This window comes from Xenopus laevis, chromosome 4S, assembly GCF_017654675.1.
Source record: "Xenopus laevis strain J_2021 chromosome 4S, Xenopus_laevis_v10.1, whole genome shotgun sequence".
NCBI classification, from domain to species: domain Eukaryota; kingdom Metazoa; phylum Chordata; class Amphibia; order Anura; family Pipidae; genus Xenopus; species Xenopus laevis.
Genome location: NC_054378.1, coordinates 64,596,748 through 64,613,708, shown reverse-complemented (window position 1 = coordinate 64,613,708; position 16,961 = coordinate 64,596,748). Strand labels below are relative to the sequence as shown.

General features: G+C 36.9%; 1 protein-coding gene across 4 annotated transcripts in view; it reads left to right on the top strand.

Annotated features, from left to right (window-relative positions):
* Nucleotides 1–3,975, top strand: part of pde4b.S (phosphodiesterase 4B S homeolog) — a 257,804-nt gene extending 253,829 nt beyond the window's left edge. For all 4 annotated transcript variants that reach the window (XM_041591314.1, NM_001092664.1, XM_018259601.2 and 1 more), the window contains 4 exon segments: nucleotides 241–395; nucleotides 494–616; nucleotides 1,508–1,690; nucleotides 1,958–3,975. In XM_041591314.1, coding sequence (XP_041447248.1) covers nucleotides 241–395; nucleotides 494–616; nucleotides 1,508–1,690; nucleotides 1,958–2,320 — 824 coding nt within the window. In that variant the 3' untranslated portion in view covers nucleotides 2,321–3,975.
* The last annotated feature ends 12,986 nt before the right edge of the window (nucleotides 3,976–16,961 follow it).

Genomic DNA, 16,961 nt, shown 5'->3' with positions numbered 1-16,961 from the left:
TATATATATATATATATATACTGTATATATATATATATATATATATATATATATATATAGATATATATATATATATATAAATCCCTCAGCCAAAAGCATAGCATTATAAACAACATGGAACCGTAATAGTATAGGTACTGAACTGGATACAATAAGTGGCATATAATCTGGAAATGTATCTGGATACTATACATGATAATTTCCTCTTTACTCATCATCATTCGCTTTTTTTTTTTGTAGATTCTGAGCTTGCGCTGATGTACAACGATGAGTCTGTATTAGAAAACCATCATCTTGCAGTGGGGTTTAAATTATTACAAGAAGAGCATTGTGATATCTTTCAAAATCTTACAAAGAAGCAAAGGCTGTCTCTCAGGAAAATGGTGATTGACCTGGTAAGATTTGTTTTAATGATTCCACTTAATGTTTACATTAAAACATCTGTTAATTAACAGTTCTATAACAAACTAATAATTTCATTCATTCTCTATAGGTACTTGCTACTGATATGTCTAAACACATGAGTCTGTTGGCTGACCTAAAGACTATGGTGGAAACTAAGAAAGTGACAAGCTCTGGCGTTCTCCTCCTGGATAATTACACTGACAGAATACAGGTATTAATCATTTAGATCAGCAGCTAGATTGATGGAAAGTGGATCTCTATGATTTTGATCTCTGCTGTAACATTTGCACCCTTAGTATATTATTTAAATTACCATTATTATTGAATTTGCCATTTTGACTGCATTGAGTAGATGGGATAAACATTAGGGGGCACATATACTTAGCTCGAGTGAAGGCATAGAATGAAAAATGCTTCGAATTTCAAAGTATTTTTTTGGCTACTTCGACCATCGAATTGGCTACTTCAACCTTCGACTACGACTTTGAATCGAACGATTGGAACTAAAAATCATTTGACTATTCGACCATTTGATAGTCGAAGTACTGTCTCTTTAAAAAAAACTTCGACCACCTACTTCGCCACCTAAAACCTACCGAGCACCAATGTTAGCCTATGGGGAAGGTCCCCATAGGTTTTCCTAACAATTTCTGATCGAAGGAAAATCCTTCCATCGATGGATTAAAATCCTTCGAATCATTCGATTCAAAGGATTTAATCGTTCGATCGAACGGTTTTTCCTTTGATTGTTCGATCGAACGAATTGCGGTAAATCCTTATTCGAGGTCGAAGGATTTAACTTCGATGGTCGAATATCGAGGGTTAATTAACCCTCGATATTCGACCCATAGTAAATGTGCCCCCAGGTATGCTTTGTCTTTAATTACTTATTTTCCTTATGTTCAAATACTATACTGCAGCAATGGAGTTAGCAACGAATATGATTTTTTTCTTTTTTTAACATGATTTCAATTGTAGAAGACTAAACAAAACTATGTTTAGTATGTTTGTACTTAAACCAGAAACAGGCTTTGCAAATATGATGAATATAACAGTCTGTTCTCAGTCTTCAGTCTGCTTCAATGTGCCATTTTATTTTCAGGTTCTCAGGAATATGGTACATTGCGCAGACCTAAGCAATCCAACAAAGTCGCTGGAATTGTACAGACAATGGACAGACCGAATTATGGAGGAGTTCTTTCAACAAGGAGATAGAGAGAGAGAAAGAGGGATGGAAATAAGCCCGATGTGTGACAAACATACTGCTTCCGTGGAAAAGTCACAGGTATATTCCAAAAAACTCTTATATTTTTCTTCGTATGCTTTCTCTCTCTCTTTGTTTAATTTAGCATTTCTAACGGGACATACCAGTTCACAGTCTTTCCCTTACAGTGATATAGTCAATAATATGGCACCATTGTCTATCACAGGAGCTCTCTTTTGAAGCTAGTTGCAAATCGGCCACCACCCCTCTTTGAAACACCAAAATATTACTGAATCAAACATATATTTGCATGAAAATTAACTGGTCTTCTTATATTTTTCTTTTTAGGTTGGATTCATTGACTACATTGTTCATCCTTTATGGGAGACATGGGGAGATTTAGTTCAGCCAGATGCTCAAGATATTCTGGATACATTGGAGGACAATAGGAACTGGTACCAAAGTATGATACCTCAGAGTCCTTCTCCTCTTTTGGATGAACATGATAAAGACTGCCAAGGACTTTCAGAAAAGTTCCATTTTGAGCTCACCCTTGAGGAAGAAGATTCAGACGGGCATGACAAAGATGGAGATTGTCTCAGTTTTTATAGCAGTACAAAGACACTTCATATAGTTGATCAGGGGATGGAGGATTCACCAGATGCTGACACCGAGTTACTAACAGATGATACATCACCATTAGATACCTAGAGCATGGCTGAAAGAGAACTTATGACAAGGAATTCACCATGCAAGCTGTCCGTTATGACACGCCTGTTATCTGGATCTTAGGCCTCTGGGTGGTTTTGGCCAATAGATCTTTCCTGCTACTTCCTTGATGCCGGAGTCATGGTTTGAGATGTTGAAGTGTATGATTGCTCAGGAAACCAAAAGATGGTGTGAATATCTAACTTTGTTTCGGGGAGAAAAAAACTGCAACACATTGTTGTGTTCCTGGAACTGCTTGAATTGTCAGTGAACAGTTTGTAGGAAATAGTGACACAAAACTGAGAGATTTTATACAGTAAGAATTTTGAAACTAAACAAAAGCTAGAAACTAGAAACTATACTTAGTAGGTATATGTTGAAATCCTGTCCACCTGTTTGAGGACGTGTGTGCCTTTTTTGTATAATTCCATGTCTTTTCAAATGCCTATTAATTACACAATATTTTGTGTAAATGGAACAAAGAATTATTACTGATAATTTGATTCTTTCTGAAAAGAACAGTCTTCCTTTTACTTGGGCAATATATGTAACTTTTATTGAGTAATTCAGAACAAGAATCAAAAAGGAGACAATATATTTGCGTCTCCTCATACTTATAATATTGTCGTGGTTCATTCGTATCAGGTCACGCCATGCAAAAGATAACATGTCGCCATTTATTTGGTTTTCCCACAATATGTTTCTTTTCTGCACAATGTACAACAATACTGAATATACACTACATTTGAAATTAGGAAGGCAGTATGTGATGTGATGTGTGTACCAACCGCATGTTCCAGATTTTTCTTCCTTCGTTTTTCTGTTTTCATACACTTTACCCTTCGATCACCACCAGTTTTCTTGCACTGCCTTGAGCCCTTACACGTGCTTTACTGTTTATAACAGTGTATTTATTATCTGATGTAAATAATGTAATGTTTTGTAAGTTATTAATTTATATTAACAGACATTGCCTGTCTTTGGTGGTGTTAATTGTGTAGAAAACTCTAGGTAAGAGTTAAAAATTTCTTGTAACTTTTTTATTGGACAAGCAGAAATGCCTGAACAGTGGCTCAGATAAAAGGCATAATCAACCCACGGAGTACAAATGGAAGAATCATTTAAGGAGGACTTGATTCTATAATTTGGGTAATAGTGCTAAAGAGGGGTTTACAGCTGTGGTCCTCCAATTGCTGTTGAACTATGGTATAAGTTGTAGTTTACCAGGAGTTTCGGGACCACAGTATAGACATTCCTAAAAGAAAATGAGAATCAGCCCCTTGGAGAGTCTTTCATGTCTCAGACTTCCAGCTAGCCTCAAATCAGGTGCAATTTTCTTATTTAATACCAAGATGTGATGTTATTTTTTTTAATGTGCACCTTTTTATAATAATAAAAAATTGTGCTCTTTATGAAAGTTTTTTTGTCTCAGCTTGTAGAAAATTCCAAAGCTTTGGTCCAGTATGTGACTAAACCATTTGTTAAGGTAGCACTTTTGTGCATGACCAATGGGTTTGTATGTCTTGTCAGACACTGCAGTGTTTCAGGTGTTTCTTTTATTTGGAGACGTTTCCCACAATGTTCTGGTATTGTATATTGTGCTAATATGCATTATTTTTTATAATGAGTGAATAAACAAGCCAAGCATGAGAATTTAATAACCGGACTATTGTTTATTTTTTTGTGACGTCTTTGAATTGCTATATATCTATGTATCATTACATTAAGGCAGTGATTCCCCAACTAGTGGATAGTGAACAACATGTTGCTCACCAACCCTTTGAATGTTGCTCCCAATGGCCTTAAAAGAAAAAATATTGATTTTCTGGCTTGGAGGCAAGTTTTGGTTGCATAAACACCCATAGTGCCTTCTGTAGGCTGCCAGCTCCCATAGGGGCTACCAAACAGCCAATCAAAAGCTCTTATTTGGCACCCCTGGAAATTTTTTTCATGTCTGTGCTGCTCCCCAACACTAATTTCACTTGAATGTAGCACATACATATAAAAGGTTGGGGACTCCCTGCATTAAAGCAAGAAAAACACAAATACAAGGTCACAAATACAGGGCTACTATTTTGTCCAACTTTTTCCACATATTGGAATATATTATATAAAATGATATCATATAAATAGGTCCTTGGATCCCTTAGAATGTCCTCGGGGGAACAGAGGACTCATCATTCAGCCCTACAACAGCAGCCAAAAAGAGTTGGGACTCCATTTGTGTTTGATATACTCAGATAGTACCCTATAGATGACATACATAGGGGTATATTTATAAAGAGTGAAGTTAGAGATCTCCACAGTCCACAGGTGTATTTATCAAAGGGTGAACTTTCACCCTTTGATAAATACACCTTTAAAAATCCCATAGAAATGAATGGAGAGAGGCGGTATTTCACTCTGTGGACTTTGGCCAAAAGGTTGGACATTTCTTACCATCCCACACACCTAATTTCACCATTCTTCCCCACTGATTCTCATCTGCATTCTTCTTATTTATTTCCTAAGTCTATGCTTTAACTGTGTCTGACTTTTCCAAGAGGACATCAATGTTCTAGGGTTATATCAGCAATATTGTAGGTAGCTTCTGTTTTATATATAAGGATACTAGTAATAACTGATTATAAAAGCATACAGTCACAGACTGAGTGCTTTTATACAACACATAGAACACCCTTTTGGCTTCTGGCTTAAAGGGCAAGTCAATCCCAAAAAAAATGTTGCTTAATAAAAGAAAACATAATTCTATGCAACTTTCTAATGTACGTTTATTAAAATTTTCAGTGCGTTATTTGTAAAAATAATTGCTATTGAACGCAACATTTGCTTAACTTCTGGTTGTTACTTTTTAAACAATGTTGCAAAGTATTAGTTCTACCGTATGATTCACAAATGATGGAGATGCATTGAATCTAAAGACGAAACACCAACATATTAAAAAAATATATTTTTGTGGCTGTTTGTCTTTCCATGTGCTTGTACCGTATATTATTAATACATTCTACTGAAGCAGTGTAAAGGGAGGCATTACAAATATTAAAGGAGAACTAAAGCCTAAAAAGAAATATGGTTAAAAAATCCATATTTTCTATACTGAACTTGCTGACCATTACGATCTGGAAAGAAAATCTGACCAAGTTGGGAATGTTTACACTGGAGTATATGATAACTATGTATAAATATATATAGGGAACATATAAAACTAACGCTTTGTTCACCAGTAGGTCCTTCTAGCAAACATGAGGGCATTCACTGAAATTAGAAGATAGGAGGTTCTCAGCTCTTTCTTTATTTCCTATATACAGTCGTGCATGAAAGTTTGTGAATTCCTAAAAGTAGATGAAGAAAACCTAGTTAAACAAATGAAACAAAAATTATTATTATATTTGGCCATTTATTTATTGAAAAAAAATGATCCAATAACATATCTGTGTGTGGCAAAAGTAAGTGAAACCTTAGGATTATCATATAATTTGAAGGTGAAATCAGAGTTTCGTGTTTTCAATCAAGGAGATGTGAGAGACCCTGTTTTATTTAAAGAACGTGGACATAACAAAGCCTGATCGCACATACAACACGTTTGTGGATGTGTATCATGGCTTGAACAAAGGAGGAGTCTGAGGACCTCAGAAAAGAGTTGTTGATGGCCATAAAGCTGTAAAAGGTTACAAGACTATCTCTGAAGACTTTGGACTCCACCAATCAACAGACAGATTAAGTACAAATAGAGGAAATCCAAGATCGTTGTTACCCTACCCAGAAGTGGTTGACCATCAAAGATAACTCCAACTGCAAGGCGTCTATTTTGAAAGGTTACAAATTAAACCAGGATAACTTCTAAGCAATTGAAGGCCTGTCTCACATTGGCAAGTGTTGATGTTCATGAGTCCACCATCAAGAGACCACTGAACAGTAATGTTGTGTACGGCAGGGTAGCAACGAGAAAGCCACTGCTCTCCCCAAAATATTGCAAACCATCTACAGTTTTCTAAATATCATGTGGACAAACCAGAAGAATACTGGAAGAATGTTCTGTGGATGGACAAAACCAAAATAGACCTTTTTGACTTAAATGAGAAATGTTACATTTGGAAAAAGAAAAACATAAATATAATTATATATAAATATAATAATGTTTATTTCATTTGTTTAACTAGGTTTTCTTTATCTACTTTTAGGACTCCATGGAAATCGGATAATTTTTTAGGTCATGTTCATATAAAAATCAAGTCAATTTTAAAGGATTCACAAACTGTACTGTATATGATTGTTTGCGAGCACTCTATTTATCCCTTTGATAAATATACCCTAATTCATATTTTAATGTGTTATATTTCGAACAGACCTCTGTGAATTGTGGTCAACTCTATTTTCATGCTTTTATAATTATGCCCCTGGGAGGGAGGGGTGCCAAAATCCCAGGATCATTCAGCCCATCTGCAGGATGAGACACACAAAAAGAACCTTCATTTATTTTTCTTTTTTTTAGCTACTTTTGCTCCATCCACAATAAACTATGACAGGAACGGGTCTTAACGTTTCTTCCGTCAGCTGGCTATAGTATGTTGGCAAGTGTGAATTCATTAAATGGGTACAAGCAAATTTCCAATGAATCAATGGCCACCAGTGTCAGACCTTCCCACCGGGATACCAGGAAAACTCCCGTTGGGCCAAGGTGTCAGTCGGCCCTTGTGCTGCTAAACATTTGGCCTATTTCATGGTCATTCCCTATTTCTATGAGAAAAAAGAGGCTAACTAGATGGAATAATAGATTATCGTATCTAAAACTATAAATAGAGGTTGAGCTAGGAGAGGAAGAATAATAGTACTGAGAGTGGGCCCCTGGTCTAAATTTTCTTGGTGGGCCCCTGGTGTAAGGTTTTTGGTTGGGCCCCTGGTATCCCAGTCCGACACTGAGTGCCACAATATTTTGCAAATATTTATAAAGCTTCCTTTTATTAAGTGGCAAAGAAGTTATTATTCAGAGCCTTCCTAATTAATTTTGTATAAACACATTACTCAACTTCCTTACCCTTTGCCAGGTAGAATCTGTCACCCTTTTCTACGGCTTAAAAACAGTTATACTGGGCGTTTAATACTATTCACTGACAATATGTACTTAGATTTTCCTCTACAATATAATCATTATTATAATACAGTATATAGAGAGCTCGCAGAAGCATTAAAGGGTAAAAAAACAAACTTGCCACAGTTTAGCAGAGGGAAATTTCACAGCTTTCTAGTCATTTATATGTGAATTTTATGGAAACATTTATCAAAGGGTAAAATCAGAATGAACTCTGTTTTCAACTTTTGCTAAATATGCCCATAAAGTATAACAGAGAACAGCTCGGTCATACCGACAATTTCAAATGAATTCATAGTAAAGTAACTTAACTGCAATTCATGCAGCTAAAAGCCCTCATAATTATCCTTGTACGCACTGAAGCTTGCATGGGGAGATCTCAGGGACTGGTGTCTATTCAATTCCAGTACAACTCAGTAGGGCAGTGTACAAAGTGCAATTATAGGTTCAAGTCGCCATATTTATTACCCACTATTCCAACGTAACAGTGGAAGTGCACCCAATGCAATTGTGGGAAATATTCTCAGGCTTCTGTATATCTGCACCTAAATATTGCTATCTACAGTGTCGGACTGGCCCACCGGGATACCAGGAAAACTCCCAGTGGGCCCAGGTGCTGCTAAAGATTTGGCATATTTCATGGCCGTTTCCTATTTCTTTGAGAACAAAGAGGCTAAATAGATGAAATAATAGATTATAATATGTAAAGAATAGAGACTAGGAGAATAGCAGTTGAGTGAGGAGATGAATAATAATAGTACTGAGAGTGGGCCCTTGGTCTTAGGTTCTTTGGTGGGTCCCTGGTCTAAGGTTTTTGGGTGGGCCCCTGGTGTCTCAGTCCGACACTGGCTATCTACAAATGATTAACTTGAGGGGCAGATTTCATTTCTTTTTGGGTACTAAAAAAAAATTAAGTCTCATAACAAAGATGTGAAGGAGAAGAAAATAAAAAGTAAAAATAAATCTAAACATATAAAAGTAAAACAGATGGCCAATATGACAATTATAACATAACTTAATAAATAAATTAATAAATATTCCAGAGTATTGTTACATATATTCTCAGACGAGATACAAGATGTATTAAGAATAGAGTATTGGTGCTGAGGGTTATTTTCACTATATTTATATTGCGATTACATTACCAGCATGTCTGTAATCTAACCAAGGCTGCCAATTCTTTAAAGATTTACCATGGGTATCTTTTAATAAACTAATTGACTTCACTTTCATCATAATCCATCATAATTTTAGCTTGAAAGGTGAAAATGAGATATTCTTACCTTTCCATGCTTTAGTGATGGTTTGCTTGCTAGGCTTATAGTTTGTGCTGGAGTTTAGTGAAGCCTTCACATTAATAAAGCTTGTACGAGTCCTTTTTGAGATTAACATGGAATATTGAATATATGGCATTATATATTCTGATCCAGAATCATGTGACCATTAGGTAGGTCCACCATATAGTGAACCTACGTGTATACAGCTCTGAAAGCGATTCGACCTGGCATCTGGAGCAAATTAAATTTTTTAGGCTCTACACCCCGGTTAATATTTTTATCCCAGGCTTTAAAGTGGACCTGTCACCCAGACATAAAAATCTGTATAATAAAAGTCATTTTTAAATTAAACATGAAATCCAAATAGTTTTTTTTTTATTTAAGCATTCATAGCTGTTGTAAACTCATTTAAAAATCTCAGCTGTCAATCAAATATTGTCTGCCCCTCCTCTATGCCTTAGGCATGCAATAACTTTCACTTTCCATTCAGCACTTCCTAGATGTCACTGCTCTCCCCTCATTCCCCCTGTTTTCTTAACCATTTAATTGAGTAGCCAGGGCATGGGGATGGACATCAGGTCCCCCATTCTGATGCACAAACAAGATTCTGAGATGATGCAAGGCTTGTCTTAATAACAGTGTCCACAAAATGGCTCCTGCCTCCTTGCTATAATTATGAATTATGAAAGATGGAAGGAAACATGAGTCAGATCATTTTTGCAGTATAATTAAAGTTAATTTTGCTTGACTAAAATGATAAAATAGGATTTGGAATAATTTATTTGGGTGACAGGTCCCCTTTAACATAAGCATGTTCCCTGCAATTGCTCACCTTGCACAATGCAAGTTTGATTATGGAGACTAGATGATTGCGATTGGAAGGGTGAACACACCAGTTTTCTAGAAAGGAAATGAGGCCCTTTGTCCAAAAAGTTTTTAAAGTTGCAATAAAATGCAAAATTTGTGTGAAGGACTCTGAGGGGGAAGCTTACGTTGATCAAGTAGGTGTTCTTGGGTCAGTGGGCCTCTGGTAAATTCATTTGTTTTACAGTATGTGCAGTGTTAGAGTTTAGCAGCAGCACTGACCTACTGTATAATGTCCCACCGATTCAGTAAGTGCCGGATTCAGTTTAACCCAGTGTGTGCCTATGGGGAATTACCATAAAGCTACAAATCTTTTCTGTGTTTCTTCTGATTTTATTCCAAAGAGGGAAACTATCAGAAAACAATAATCAGAAAACATTTCAGTTATTTTGCTGGAGCACTTATGGTATTTATTATTTTAGAAAGTTTGCCATGTGTACCTAAAATGTAGAGTTTTTTTTCCCAGAATCTAAGTATAGTTGCATCGACCACAACTTGCACCTGATGCACCAATACGGATGTAAATAGCAAATGTTTTGTGTTTCAAGGCATGCCATCCTGCCCCTAGCGTTAATAATCACATTAATATCCAATTCACTTGACACAAGTCAATTAAAGCTATTGATGCAACTAAGGAGGGGAATCCTGGAATTCCTGTCAGGCAGGGGCTGATTGTAATTGTAAGGTTCCCGGGTATCAATAAGTGCAGTGTGCGTAATTCATCAGAGAAGGTTTAAGGTCCACCACAAGTAATAAGTCAATTAAAGCTATTGACGCAACTAAGTAGGGGAATCCTGGAATTCCTGCCAGGTAGAGGCTGATTGTAATTGTAAGGTTCCCGGGTATCAATAAGGGCAGTGTGCGTAATTCATCAGAGAAGGCTTAAGATCCACCACAAGTAACAAATTAGCAAGTACAGCTGATGTATCTTTCAGAACAGTGTCAATGTGCTCTCAATTTTGCATCCATTTTCAGATTTTGCACTTGTGCTTGTGTTGTGTAAATGAGGCGTGTGCCTTGTACTGGTAAATAAGTCCACAGCCAAAGCAAAGAATCCTTGATCCTATTAAGCCTTCATATTAGATATTCACAGGAGGGTACCTTGATTTTTTTTCCATTAAAGCATCACTGCTACTAGCCGGGTCCATGTAACCTTGTATGAGAAAGACATTTTGTTCTCTTTTTCTTGATACCTTATAAAGTTCATTTAAAAAACAGATGTACTGTATAATTATGTACAATAATAATACAATACAATACAATAATGTTTGATGAAAGTGTATTGTTATGTCTCATAGTAAACAATATATATCTGCTTGGAACTCAAAAGTATCCCTGGGGGGAAAAGTGGAGGGAGACCAATGCTATATTACCTCAACTCAGCAATAAACTACTTGGTAGTAATTCCTTCTGAGGTGTTGGATAGTCAGCGAGAAGACTCACATTTACATCATCCTGGCACCAGTACACTTATAGTAGGGAAAAGTCTAGCTAGTGAATATGTCAACTCCCCTTAAAACTCCCTGTACCTATATAAATCAGATGATTGCAGAAGAGCACATCAAAAGGATTACTGACTGGAAAAATTAAGATTTTTTTGAGCTATGAACAATATGAACAATATGATAAATGAGGGTTTATCTCTTTCCAATAATTGCAAAAGCATATCTTATTTTTGCATGTATTATTTCCAGTTCAAGCTAATGTATTTTGCTATGATGTACTTTGCAGAGATGTAAGGCATAGGCCCGTGCCTAGGGCGGCAAAAAATAGGGGCGGCATGCCGCCCAGCCGCATTATGGGGATGTTCGCGTCCCCATTCAACTACACCAGCTGCCCCAGCGTTTTTTCGCCGGCACGCTGGGAAGGCGGGCGCTAGGATGGATTAGTTAGTTAGTTAGTTGGTTTTGCAACATTCTATATTGATATTGATTGAGACAACAGTGTCTTTGTATAAATACGCCAGGCGCCTCTGTGAAATTCCCAGAGGCGCCTGGCGTGTTTATACAAAGACACTGTTGTTTTTGTTCCCGTTCCATATTGCCTGATGAAGCAGGAAATGCCTGCGAAACGCGTTGCAATACTGTTTTGTGAATAAACTATTATTGAAAATTACCACTTTCGTTGGTGTCTGCTTGGAGGAGGTAAGTTCATTACTACCTCCTCTGAATTACCCATTGGGTTTTTAAGTGCTTTTAGCTATTTTTTATCCTTTTGGCGCCTCTGTTTTGTCTTACTACCAAACTAGAATCCATGATTGGAGCTTATTTATTAATAAAAAAGGCACTATTTGATCAGATCTGAGGCAAACCTGGAAATCGAGCAAAAATCGCAAGTTTTTTCCCTAATCGCTTGATTTTTTTCTGGCTTTTTCCCAGAAAGCCCGAATTTTTTGGATTTTTGCCTGAAAAGTCGGAAATAGACAGATTTTCAGGCTAATTCTAGTGCAGACCACAGAACATTCCAAATAGGATTGGGACCTCGGTAGGTCTGATCTTATATATTTTTTTTTCTCACTAAAAATTTGGATTTTATATTAAAAAAACGAATATTTTTAGTTTTTGGAATTCAGACTTTAATAAATAACCCCCTTAGTGTGTCCCCTATTCCTACTCTCTAAAGCCTCTGCACAATGTGGTGGTAAGGGAAAGAATATAATAAAAAATAAAAAGTAAATCTTATGGCTGCTTACCTCAATAATGTGCAAGGGTGTGGGTACATTCAACTACATGTTTATTATATCAGTTCTATATTGCACCTCACAGCTATGGCCACCCATGTTCCCAGAAAATAGTCCTACACTAACTTGAAATGAATGAAAGTCTGGGGCCACCCTATAAATAGGGTTTGTAGACAATGCATTGTGGCTTCAGTTTATATCATTTGAGGGCAAGGAAAACTGGTTTAATAAAGTTATACATAGTAAATAAACATCACAAAGCTGAACTTGCATTTTACAGTCTGGTTGAAGAGAGATTAACGCAAATCCCTGTTCTATTTATGAGGGCGATGGTCACAGGTCTCAGCTCTGAAATGGAGCACAAAGAACTGTGGCAATTCAAGGAGAAAGGAAGGCAAAGTGCAAGAAATGGTGGTTCGCTCTGTTTTGAAACAGAGTGCTGTTTCATTTCATTTCAGACAATCGTGTTTAGGAATGGTAAGGCCGCCATCTAGTGATACAAAACAGGACTGTTTAATAATAACTTGTTAAAACCGTATTTATAAATCAAGAGATTATTTTTACTTACTTGAGTTCAGTAGTTTTCTGCAACCACTTACTGTTAATCTAGACTTCCTTCCATGGATGGAAACTAAGTCATTTGGTTGGTGGGTTACTAATTACCTGACCAACAATATGATATTCTCACTTCAAACACCACTCAGGTGGAATTAAATCAGTACTTATCATGCAGCAGTAGCATAAGTAAAAAATAAATGATCCTACAGAGTTTTCTAGGACTGCTAGGGAGTGAGGAAGTTCTACGATGCATAGTTATATATTTCTAAATGTTTTATTTTCATACATACATAGCATACAAAAATTGTAATTTTTTATATTACTGCTATAGTTCACAAATCCCTCATCTTGCAGACACCCTTGTGTTTTTTTATTAATTGAATCATATGATTGCAGGCAATTTTCATGCAACCTGATTAAATGTCTATTGCTTTAAATATCTGATTTAAAGAACAATAACACCAAAAAGTAAAAGTGTTATAAAGTAATTAAAATATTGTATAATGTACTGTTGCCCTGCATTGGTAAATGTTATGTGTTTGCTTTAGACTGCCATAGTATATATGATTAGGTTGCTGTATAGCCATGGGGGCATTTATACTTGAAAAGGTACATGTTACTTAGCAGATGACAGAAAAGCTCTGTAATGAGGTCGGTTTGTGCCGGTGGGACACCGGGAAAAAACCCTGCGGGCCTCCAGCCCTTCTGGGCCCCACCAGCCCAGTCCCGCCATCAGCGCTGCTCCCTGATCTCCCTTCCGATGCCCGGTTGCCGCCACAAGCAGGAAAAAAGGTAGGCATGGGGGTGGCAGTGGGGGGTTGCAGTTCGGGGAGCCTGAGGTGTCTTCGCCCCTGGGGCCCCTCTAGTCCGACCCTGTCTGTAATAGAATAGAGTGGTATTGTACAGAGTGCATCTGTTATCTGCTATGTAACCTGAGCCTTGAATGGCTGCCCCATGGCTACACAATAGCTTGTTTATGTAAACTATAGTAGTCTTTCTGAAGCAAACACACTAGTTTACTAGTGTACGGAAAGAATACATTACATTTTAAATTATATTCCTTTAAAGTCTCTTTAAAAATGCAGGACCAATTGAGCATCCACGTTAACTATCCTAATAGTGTTGAAATTCCACTAGTGCATCCTTATGGAAATATGGCACTGAGCAGTACAGTTCGGTCGTCTACTAGTGGTGGGGAGGTTACATTATGTTACATTAATTTAAATAAAGGGGTTCCATCTGTTATATACAACCCAGAATGAACCTTTTGGAACCTGATCTTTGCCCAGACTTCCCCTTGAATATTGTAGAAGAAAAGCTGTGGAAGGGGTGGGCACAAGTGATTCCATAGAATAAATGAACCAGGACAAAGCAGGTGAGAAAACTTGAGCAGAACTGAAATGTATTTTATATTTTCTTGCAATAAACATAAAATACAACACATTCTTTTATTAGTCCTACTTCCAAGGATTTTATCATCAATCTAATGTAAGGCTATAGTAAATTGGAGCAGCACCTTTTCTCCAGAGCTTTACCATACAGTTGCCTGAATTAGACTCTTTGCACTCAGGAGTGAGCCCTTGCAGTGGTGTGAAGGCAGTGTGTTGTTGAACTACAACTAGCATGTAGTACACAAGTACTAGGCACCAGTGGTTCCTTAAAGGGGAACGATCGTAAAAATGAAACTTTAATATAAGCGTCCTTATACTGAAGTAAGAAACGTTCTAAAAACAATCAATTAAAAATTCTGCATTGTTTCTGACATAATCAAGTTTATATTCACCATCCCTCTCTCAGCATCTGTTTATCTTCATTCTGTCTTCATGCAGGAGTTGGGTGTCAGATGAATGATCCAATATCGTTTAGGGGGTCTTCCTTTCCTAGCAGATGTATTAGAGCTCACTCAAATAACTGATTCCACTACAAACAAAATTTAACAAAATAACTGCATTTTGCACAAATTTTGCATGTAGAGAGACAGGATTTCTGTTGATTTTAATAGAGTGAGCTCTAATACATCTTCTAGGCAAACAGAGCCCCCCTATTACATATATTGGATCATTCATCTGACACCCAAATCCTGACTAAAGCACCCGATCAAAATTTTCCTCCTGTCCCAATCAACGAGTCGACCAATTTCCAAACCTTCTGCCAATATTGGTCGGCTCGTCTCCTGCCATACATGCACCGAATATCATACGAAAATGTGTTTCGTACAATAACATTGGTGCCTGTATGTATTTACTAAAGTAAGATTTTTTTCTGGTTGAACTTTCAAATGGGAAAACAACATTTTTTGGAGGAAAAAAAATTTTTTTAAACCCAGATGGTGTTAAAAGTCTGAATAAAAAAGTACTCCATCGCAAACCTACTGAGGTCATGTAGAAGTCAATGGCAGATGTTCCGTTTAGAATTGAAAGATATCATGATCTTTGCAGGGTTTTGTACAATAATCCGAAGATATTGTGGTTTTCAGGCGTTAATCTGGAGAAGTCTGAGTTTTCATTAAAAAATTGTACGATTTGGATATTTTTATGATTTTCCTGCAACAAGTCTTTTCCCGCAACACATTTTTTTTTGTGAAAATCTATTGAAAAAAAAGTCAGCTGGATTTTGGTCAAAGAAATTTTTGGATATTAGTAAATAACCCTACTTCTGGGTAATGATCACCCAGGAATCAAATCCCACTCCCACCTGAGCCTGTGCTGCTCAGCTAAATAGCCCTGACTGCCTATCACTCCTAGAGTAGCCTTCCACTTACTAAGCCTGACCTGTCTAGGTTCCACTGAAACCCTTCCTGCCTGCCCAGATAAGAGATATACAACAAAACAAAAATAACAAAATGGATCCTGAGCATGTGTGCTCAGTTTATATATTCTTATATGCTGCCCTCTAGTGGCCAAACCAGAGAAATCTAGGGGGTAATACTTGGTCCCAGGAAACAGGGGTTTACTTCCCTTATGGAGCTAAGGACCCCTTTTAGTTGTCCAACATTAATTAAGCCCACATAGCTGGCCTAATACTAGGGGATTATTCTCTTAAAGGAGAAACTAAATATACAGACCCCTACACTAAAACCTGTTTTAATAAAGTAGGATGGACGTCTGACATTTCAAAGAAAAACATGACAAATAAATATCTTTTTATTTCCCATCATCATCATAATGTATCAGGCTATCAGTGCTCTCCCTTGTGAGTCACAGCATATCTGGCGTCAGTAACCTAGCAACATATCAGGACTCAGCTATTTTCTAAAGAATCCAGTATCCTCACTAGAGGATGACAGGTACAAAAACAATAGGCTGGACCCTGAGCAAAAATGCCTTCAACAGCCTGCCTTTGTAATATTTGCATTGTCAACCATATATTGTATATGTATAAGAATAATGTATAATAGAGGGCTGTGACTTAAGCTGATATTTAGTCCTGGGGAAATTTTTCTTAGTGCACATGGCAATGCATTTTTTAGAATCAAAAATTCAAAAGTGTTAATAAATACAGATTGTACAGTATTTGTGTTATCGTCAGGAAAACTGCAATACACTGAAATCAGCTTCCTGTTGATGTCTATATACACCCTACAGCTCACCAGAGAGCACTGTGACAAAACACAGACATTCACATTATCTTATAATACTTACTCCTTCTTTGTCCCTACAGCATTTAAATTCACAAGGAAGTCAAAGTGTAACTTCACTGCCTCAAATATAATTATATATTATCATATATGACCAGATATGTTACAATTTACCACCATATGAAATTAAAGACACAACAATTGCCCAGTTGCGGTAATCCATAGCAATCACTAAGATGTTTTCTTTTGAACAAGTGACTGATATTATATAACCACTTCATAGTTACATTGTTAAATTGGGTTGGAACAAGACAAAGTCCATCAAGTTCAACCCCTCCAAATGAAAACCCAGCATCCATACACACACCCCTCCCTACTTTTAATTAAATTCTATATACCCATACCTATACTAACTGTAGAGTTTAGTATCACAATAGCCTTTGATATTATGTCTGCCCAAGAAATCATCTAAGCCATTCTTAAAGGCATTAACTGAATCAGCCATCACAACATCACCCGGCAGTGCATTCCACAACCTCACTGTCCTGACTGTGAAGAACCCCCTACGTTGCTTCAAATGAAAGTTCTTTTCTTCTAGT